Consider the following 8,989-nt stretch of genomic DNA (forward strand, 5'->3'; position numbering starts at 1 on the left):
AAAATACACAACAGACAACTATAATAACTGCATTTTTTTCAAATATATCCAAATAATTAGCAAATAATAATTAGCATAGAGGTAGATTTATATAAAGGACAAGCATACTAGTATCCACTGTGGGACTATTTGTTTTCCAAATCCAGATAAATATGGGGTTGGGAATACATAAACCAGAAAAAACAAACATATACTGGTCTTAAATGAGTGTTTCATCCATATAAATAACACCGATGGGAAATTATTTTGTCTGCTTCTGGTTCTATGGTCAGTGCCTCTCAACCTACTTTGCCATTCTATTGTTATGTTGTCATGTTTCCCATGACAGCAAGTCTCTCATCTTCAATCAGAACTCATTAAGGGGGCAGGGAGGTGTCCTAACTGTAAAGATGTCTCTCCCCTCTCTTGCTTTCACATGGTGGTCTCACTGTTATGGTTCTTTGCGGTATCATTTTCCTGCGAGATGAGCTGGTAAGGTTTCTCATTTTCCTCGATCACGGAGTTCCCGATTTCTAAGTCCTGGGTCTGGAGCTCCTTCCGTGAAAGGTGCTCAATGATTCCGGCCCCTATGGAGTCTCCTAGAACGTTGGTGGTGGTTCTGAGACGGTCCCTGCACATGAAAAGCATTTAGTAAGTCACAACTACCAATAACTCTTCATCTTTAAAACAGTCTGCTAGCAAGTCTATACACAACTGACCTATTGAACTCTGAATCTCTTCCCAAAATGGGTCTTACACAGTCTGTTTTCATCTTTCCATGCTAACAAAACTATTCCTGTATGTCACCATTACACATGGTGTTTGAATGCTCTTTGCTGGAGTTAAAGGCCCCGCCATTTCGACACAAAGCTACATTATGCACTGATAACCTTTCAAGTAACATTTTAGTTGCAGCTCTCTGCCTCAATGTGACATTTAGGGTAGACTTACAAGAACCAATCCACAGCAATAATCAACGTTATATCCTCTGTGGGCAGTCCCACCGATGTCAATACAATCACCATGGTTACCAGGCCAGCTTGTGGGATGCCTGCTGCTCCAATGCTGGCAGCCGTTGCTGTGATACTGGAAGAGAGTCCCATCATTTAAATGATTAAAAACAGGCTGTTACATCAGTAATACATCCAAGACAATGTAGAATGCATTGATAATCAAATCATTTTTTTTTACCACATGTCAAAAGTACTACTAAAGCAAAAAGCTGTAATATATGCATAAATACCCCTATGCAGGCAAAATAATAAAATTAACAGTTTGCATTTCACTTTAAATGTATTTTTGGTATGTGTATTTGCTACCTGATGGTGAGAATCTGGCCAAAGTCGAGATCCATGTCATTAACTTGTGCAATAAAGATGGCAGCCACTGCTTCATACAGTGCAGTACCATCCATGTTGATGGTGGCACCCACAGGCAACACAAAGCGTGTCACTCGTTTATCCACATGATTGTTCTCCTCCAGGCAACGGAAGGTGATCGGGAGAGTCGCCGAACTGACAGGAAAAGAGGGAGCAGGAATTCTGTAAGGGAGATTTCTTCTGGACAAAAATATTGTGGAGAGGCTAAAGAGCTAAGTGCTCAGTGCACACTGTAAAGTGTGACCAACGCTAGAGTTCATGGAGCCTAAAATGTCTAAGATGCTCCGTGAATTACAGCATCTGCAGCATATCTACAGCAGAAGCAACTGACTGACTGTGTATTCCCACCTGGACGAGGTTCCCAGAGCGGTGATCAGCGCCTGCAGCAGCCCGGAGATGAAGACAAACGGGTTCTTCCTCGTCACCAGGAAGTAGAGCAGCGGCAGGACGAAGAGGCCGTGGATGAGCAGCCCCACGATCACAGACATTGTGTACATTCCCAGCTGCCCCCCCATCTGAACCAGGTCCTTCATCTCAATAATCTTCCCAGCGATTAGGAAGAGGATTCCCACAGGAGCATACCTGACAGACATGAGAGGCCATTAACATTGTATTCCCCTGCATACAATGCATGTTGTGTATATGAACTAGCCTACAGTTTCGCATTAATGCACTGTAAGATCTAGGTCCAAATGGCAGAAAAACATGCGGGACCGGTCAAAATAGTACTGAATGAATGTCTGACATGCCTATGCAGCATCGGGACAGTGTCAAGCTAAGGCAGCAACATGACTTTGATTGGCATACATGGATAGATTATTCAACAGAATGTGTTGGTTGACTCTCTAACACTTAACACTAACCAGATGATGATGGCCACCAGGCGCATAATAGCATCATTGAGGCAGTCAAAGAAGTCACGCAGAGCCTGGCCCTGCTGTTTCATGCTCCCGATCACCAGGCCGAAGCACATGGAGAACACGACCAGGCCCAGGGCATTGACCCCGTTGGAGGAGCCTCCCATGGGCACCGTCTCCTCCACCGTCTCCTGGATGGTCTGAAGGACTACGCTGAGGTTGGCATGGAGGTCAGTGGTGTTGATGTTGGAATCTGTCATGTTGACTGGAATAGTGACGTTCCTTGTGGAGATCAGTTTCTTGTAATGTGTCTTGTACTACAAAGTTGGAAAAGATTATAATTATAATAATAATAATAATGATTCATTCAATTGATAGTGCACTCTATATTCAACTGAATCTCAGAGTGCTACAGTAAAACATAGTTAGAAAACACATAGTTAAAACAGCCTATAATAAAAACAGAATTATGGTACTAAAGGTAGGAAAGACTTGTTTAATTTTAATAAAGCGCATTTGCCAATGATTCATATATCTTCATTGCATTTATTTTAAACTGAATTATAAGAATACAGATGGTTCACTTAGCTAACATTAGTTATAATGTTTCTGTACCTGCTTAAAGCAAGCTTCCACCAAGTTTGGAGGGAACATATTCCTGCAGAAAAAAAATGGACAAACAATTAACTTCACCTCAATTCACTTTTCACATAAATCTCACTTAGGTTCATATGACAGACTGCCTGACACACCTGATAAGGTCCAAAAAGGCATCGGCTGCCTGCACTGGCTCAATGTTGCCACTAGAGGACACTGGACGATCCCTGTTGCCTTTCCCAGGTCTAATGATGATCACCATAACAATTCCAATGAAAACAGCAATTAAGGTCGTGACCATGTAATACACAACAGCCCGCGCTCCCATCTTCCCAGAGGCTTTGCTGTCAAGAGAGGATATGCCTGGAAGAGATAACACAATATAGACAACTCATGAGAGACACACTCATTTATTACACAGAAAAAGGGAGCAGAGCCACAGATAACATTTGTAGTCGGAAAGAAATGACACACAATGGCATCTTACATGGTATCTATAACTGTTAACCTCAGAAAGAGGGTTTAAAGCACATGAAGCAGAAAAGAACGTCATTAAACGTGCTCTTACTGTGTAAGAAAAACTAAATATTAACACGATTGAGGTGTTGAATTTAGGGAACATGTTTGTGAACCTGTGACCAGGCTGGAGATGATGAGGGGCAAGACCAGCATCTGGAGCATCCGCATCAGAAGCTCTCCAGGGAAGGAGAAGTACTTGATTTCCCTGATGGACATTTTGTATGGACGCAGGGAGAATCCCAGCACAACACCTGCACAGAGATTTAGAGACAAACGCCACCTTCATGGTCATAGGGTATATATTCACAATCACTCTTGAATGAAAATGCATTAGTTAGCTGATTTTGTTTGATATGACACTGAAAGACAGTATATGTATCTGGAGGGTAACATCTACATTATATATTCTCTTTTATCTGTATGCATACTGACTTTTCAATGACTCAAATGCAACTAATTTATGCCCATTACTTCACTGAATGGATTATTATGTGTGTACATGTGGACATGTGTATAACGCACCTAGTGCCACTGCAGCCACGGTGAAGAGCACAAAGGTGTTGCGGCGCAGGAAGGTCCTGGCGCTCTCTTTGGTGATGGAACACATTCTGTGTCGGTCACCTGAGGCACGTTTCTGGAGAGCGTGGCGCAGGTGGCGTAGGCCTCGCTCCGAGCGCTCAGGCTTGTCCGAGTCCTCGTGTAGAAATAGGCTGGTGCTGGTTGGAGGCTTCTCATTCATAATCAGCTCCAGGGCCTGGTCTAGGAGGCAGGTTTCATGGGAAACTGAGGGAGCAAATCAATATGATATAAATAATAATAATTCATTTTATTTTTAACGCACTTTTCATTCAAAAGAATCTCAGAGTGCCTATGAGATATGACAAGTACAGTTCATGTCTCTAAAATAACTGTTGGCTACTGAGAGGTATTAATACGACTGTATTGGCTTACATTGACATACAGCCGCGGAAAAAATTAAGAGACCACTTCATAATTATCAGTTCCACTGGTTTTACTATTTATTGGTATGTGTTAAAGTAAAATGTACATTTTAGTTTTATTCTATAACCTACTGGCAACATTCCTACCAAATTTCAAATAAAAATATTGTCATTTAGATCATTTATTTGCAGAAAAATGACAATTGGTCAAAATAGCAAAAAAGATGCAGTGTCTTCAGATCTCGAATAATGCAAAGAAAACAAGCTCGTATTCATTTTTAAACTACACAATACTAATGCTTTAACTTAGGAAGAGTTCAGAAATCAATATTTGGTGGAATAACCTTGATTTAAAATCACAACTTTCATGTGTCTTGGCATGCTCTCCACCAGCCTTTCACATTGCCGTTGGGTGACTTTATGCTACTCCTGGCGCAAGAATTCAAGCAGCTCGGCTTCTTTTCATGGCTTGTGACCATCCATCTTCCTCTTGATCACATTTCAGAGTTTTTTTTATGGGATTCAGGTCTCGAAATTGGGCTGGCCATGACAGGGTCCTGATCTGGTGATACTCCATCCACACCTTTACTGGCCTGGCTGTGTGGCATGGAGCATTGCCCTGCTGGAAAAAACACTTCTCAGAGTTGGGGAACATTGTCAGAGCAAAAGGAAGCAAGTTTTTCTTCCGGGACAACGTTGTACTTTGCCTGGCTGAGGTTTGTAAAAGACCATAAGGATTGAAAAAAGCGGACTGGAGGGTCTTCTAGTTCGTCTTCTCTGATGAGTCCAATTTTCAGCTTTGCCATACACATGGTCGTCTGATGGTTAGACGGAGACCTGGAGAGGCCTACAAGCCAGAGAGTCTTGCACCTACTGTGAAATCGGACTCATCAGAGAAGACGAACTTAGAAGAACCTCCAGTCCGCTTTTTCAATCCTTATGGTCTTTTACAAACCTCAGCCAGGCAAAGTACAACGTTGTCCCGGAAGAAAAACTTGCTTCCTTTTGCTCTGACAATGTTCCCCAACTCTGAGAAGTGTTTTTTCCAGCAGGGCAATGCTCCATGCCACACAGCCAGGCCAGTAAAGGTGTGGATGGAGTACCACCAGATCAGGACCCTGTCATGGCCAGCCCAATTTCGAGACCTGAATCCCATAAAAAACCTCTGAAATGTGATCAAGAGGAAGATGGATGGTCACAAGCCATGAAAAGAAGCCGAGCTGCTTGAATTCTTGCGCCAGGAGTAGCATAAAGTCACCCAACAGCAATGTGAAAGACTGGTGGAGAGCATGCCAAGACACATGAAAGTTGTGATTTTAAATCAAGGTTATTCCACCAAATATTGATTTCTGAACTCTTCCTAAGTGTAAGCATTAGTATTGTGTAGTTTAAAAATGAATATGAGCTTGTTTTCTTTGCATTATTCGAGATCTGAAGACACTGCATCAATTTTGCTATTTTGACCAATTGTCATTTTTCTGCAAATAAATGATCTAAATGACAATATTTTTATTTGAAATTTGGTAGGAATGTTGCCAGTAGGTTATAGAATAAAACTAAAATGTACATTTTACTTTAACACATACCAATAAATAGTAAAACCAGAGAATCTGATAATTTTGAAGTGGTCTCTTAATTTTTTCCGCGGCTGTATATGTATATGATATTTTGAGCTATTGCAAGGACAATTATTTAACTATTATTTAACTTAAATGTCCAATCAAGATGCAAAACTTTTTCTTACAGTGTATCTTTTTTAATTTCCTAATTTTTGCTGAATTAAGCTGTAGACTAAATGTGTCTGAAGTGTTTTATTTTGTTACTAATTCTATGTTTTGCTTCTATCCCTTGATACCAGTTAAATCCTCTGAGGAGTGATGGACGATTAGCACTATACTCAGAATCATCTGCTCAAGTTTCAGTGTCATTCATCAAAAAATCCACCAGATAATTATCTCCACCAGATAATGGTTAAAGTGCTTAAAAGCTGTGTGCTCAGTACTTTGCCTGTCTATGAAATATCTTTAAATTGCTAGATACCGCTGTAATGTTTTACCACAGGGAACATGTTAAGAGCATCTAAGTAAGTTTCTCTTCATCTGATAGAAGTGGTCACGATATCCATGTGAGGTTAAAATAACAGAGCCCCCTATGTGAATACCCATACATAGTAATGATCTGTCCGCACACATCTTTGCACCATTTACAATGTAATTTACTGCATATACACCCTAAATGGCAGTGAGAGGCTCTCCACTAGGTAAATTAATAAATACAGAATGCTGTATAGACAATCTAATGGTGTATGTATATAGTATGGTATAATTATGGTATTCATTTCTCTAAAGATCCTGTCTTCATGCCTGCTTGACTTGATGGTTTTCAATTGACTTGTTTGCATATTTGTGACTCCAGTCCTGTAAACAGCTGAGTAACTCATGCCTCTGCGCAGCCTGCTGTTCAGAGCAGAGGTGGCAATTATTCATGCAGCATGTGTTTCTCTGGTGTGCCGGTCATTGCCAATTCTGTTTCAGACACCCAGCGGAGGGGTATTAATGCTGCATGAGAGCCCACTGGAGACCACTGTACTTCAGTCAGCTGTGGTCTCCCCAGTTCCCCCTCCAAAGAAAAAGCACTATTAACAGCAGAGAGTGCTTGTATGAGAGCACTTTAGTGTGTGTTAACACAGATGAACGATTGTCAAATGCAACAGAGTACTGCTAGGAAGCACTGTTGTGATTATCAGTATCTGGTCTTTCTTTAACCCAAAAACCTAAGACACATATGCACCCTACATATATACCTACATGCATTAGTTATGAAATATGTCAATAATATATAATACAAATACATTTAAATGTTTGAATTCATTGTAGGGAAAAAATATGTTTCATCATAAAACAAGCTCAGTACAACAGCCTTAAAATGGCAAGTGCTTCTATTCAGACTAAGACACGAAAGCCACCTCACACAGCTGCCCAAGCCAAATCCTTATTAACACACCACTAAACACCACCCATTACGTTGCAAAGAGTCTGTACTCACCACTCATGATGTCACTGTTTAGGCTACTATGACCAGACCAGGCATGTGTAGCACCTGTACTACTAAGGTGACCAGTGGCAATACTTTGGGGACCTCATGTGCTGATACATGTGAGACTATCACCTCTCTGTCCTGACCTTCAGAAGTCACCCGCCTACAAAAGCTGTCCCATCCCCTACTGAGAGCAGATGCTGAGGATGGATACAACTAAGGCTATTGGCAGTTCTGTCGCGAAAATTACTAATTGTCACTAGGCTACTCGTAATAAAGTGACAGCCAGTCATTCTGAGTCTCAGTGAGCATCCTTTCAGTTATTCTGCAAAATATAAACTGCATTATGGTTCAACACAGAACTGTAGTGTAAATAAAAAAGGCACCACTTTTATAGTAGGCCAATGCAACAGACAATGCAAAGACTTAGAACACAAGTTTCCAGGACAGAACATTTTGTTCAACACTTTTAGCCTATATAACGCGGCTATAGGCTTAACACAACCAGTCAACCGGGTAAAAACACAGTTATCAAGATTTAATTTAGGCTCCATACAACAAGGATTAACGTTATTAAATTATGAAACCAATTTAAGAAAACCCCCTCAAGAGAAATACCACATACCCCCTTTGTCATCCGCCGCGCTTCAGCAAGTTCAGAGAGCGTATTTCTCACCCGAGATATAAATAGGCTAGCTACTGATGTAAAGTAGATTATAAAGTCTGCCTTTCCGACTTCCTCGTGAGACGTTTTTGAGGAAAAGCGCATCCCTCATTCTCCCAATGAAATTTATATGACGAAAACACGCCTCAAAAGCGAACAGAGGTCTGCGTGGGAAGGATAGGTTAAGGATTCTTCAGGCGAGAAGAAAAGCCACCTGCTGCCTGTCAAAAAAAAAAAACTGCTCTCAACAGCGTCCCGCTAAGGTTTTCTGCTGATATGTTATGATGGTAACGGATTGTGTTTTGCTATAGGCAAATTCAACGTATTGTTTTCCTATAGCCTAATAAACATTTGTCTGTTTGACATCATTGGTGTGAAACTACATTTTCTTTTGAAGGCCTTTATGTGTGCAGAGTTAATGGTTTTCTTGGAAGTAGTAGAAAAATGAAGATTACATGTGCTGCTGATATTACCATGACAACCTGCCTTCTTCCAATTGCTTAGGGTCTTGTTAGAGTAGCTCAAGGGATACACATATTACTGACCTCCGACGCCGCTCTACCCACTCGTACACCTACACAGTTTTAGGCCATTTGCAGTCAGCCTCCCCCAGTATGGATACAATGGTACAATAACTAAGCTTAACAAAACAACTGTTTGCAATCTGAGAAAATGTATACTGTCTCACATTATCAGTTTCATTTTATAAAGTGTGCTAACTTACAGAACATACAAACACTCCTTGTTTTACTGTAATAACTGGCAAAATCATTCTCCAGTGCTGGAGAAAAAAGAAAAATATAAAATTGGCCTATTTCCCAGATTTAGTCCAACCTAGAAAGTTTGAGGAACAACTAATGTAAAAAATGCCCAAGACATCATCAGAGAGATCAAATAGTTATATGGGCTTGGTTATTTCTATCAAAATGTAAAACACACTTTTTGCGCTTAATATAAAACCATGAAGCTGTAGACAAAGAACACAGGTTTTTAAAAACTCAATTACAATGCAAAAGC

General features: G+C 40.7%; 1 protein-coding gene across 1 annotated transcript; it reads right to left on the reverse strand.

The window, feature by feature from the left end:
• Positions 1–411: 411 nt before the first annotated feature.
• slc1a6 (solute carrier family 1 member 6) lies at positions 412–4,112 on the reverse strand (the record flags this gene model as incomplete). The annotated part of the gene is made up of 9 exons (XM_080860770.1): positions 3,854–4,112; positions 3,445–3,582; positions 2,968–3,175; positions 2,831–2,873; positions 2,222–2,532; positions 1,707–1,940; positions 1,299–1,493; positions 931–1,065; positions 412–610 (listed from the first exon to the last, which is right to left on the reverse strand). Exons 1-9 carry the CDS (start codon positions 4,068–4,070, stop codon positions 412–414), a joined length of 1,680 nt encoding a protein of 559 aa, XP_080716896.1. The 5' UTR covers positions 4,071–4,112.
• Between the last annotated feature and the right edge of the window lie 4,877 nt (positions 4,113–8,989).

This window comes from Sprattus sprattus (genome assembly GCF_963457725.1).
Source record: "Sprattus sprattus genome assembly, chromosome: 2".
In the NCBI taxonomy this organism is placed as follows: Eukaryota; Metazoa; Chordata; class Actinopteri; order Clupeiformes; family Clupeidae; genus Sprattus; species Sprattus sprattus.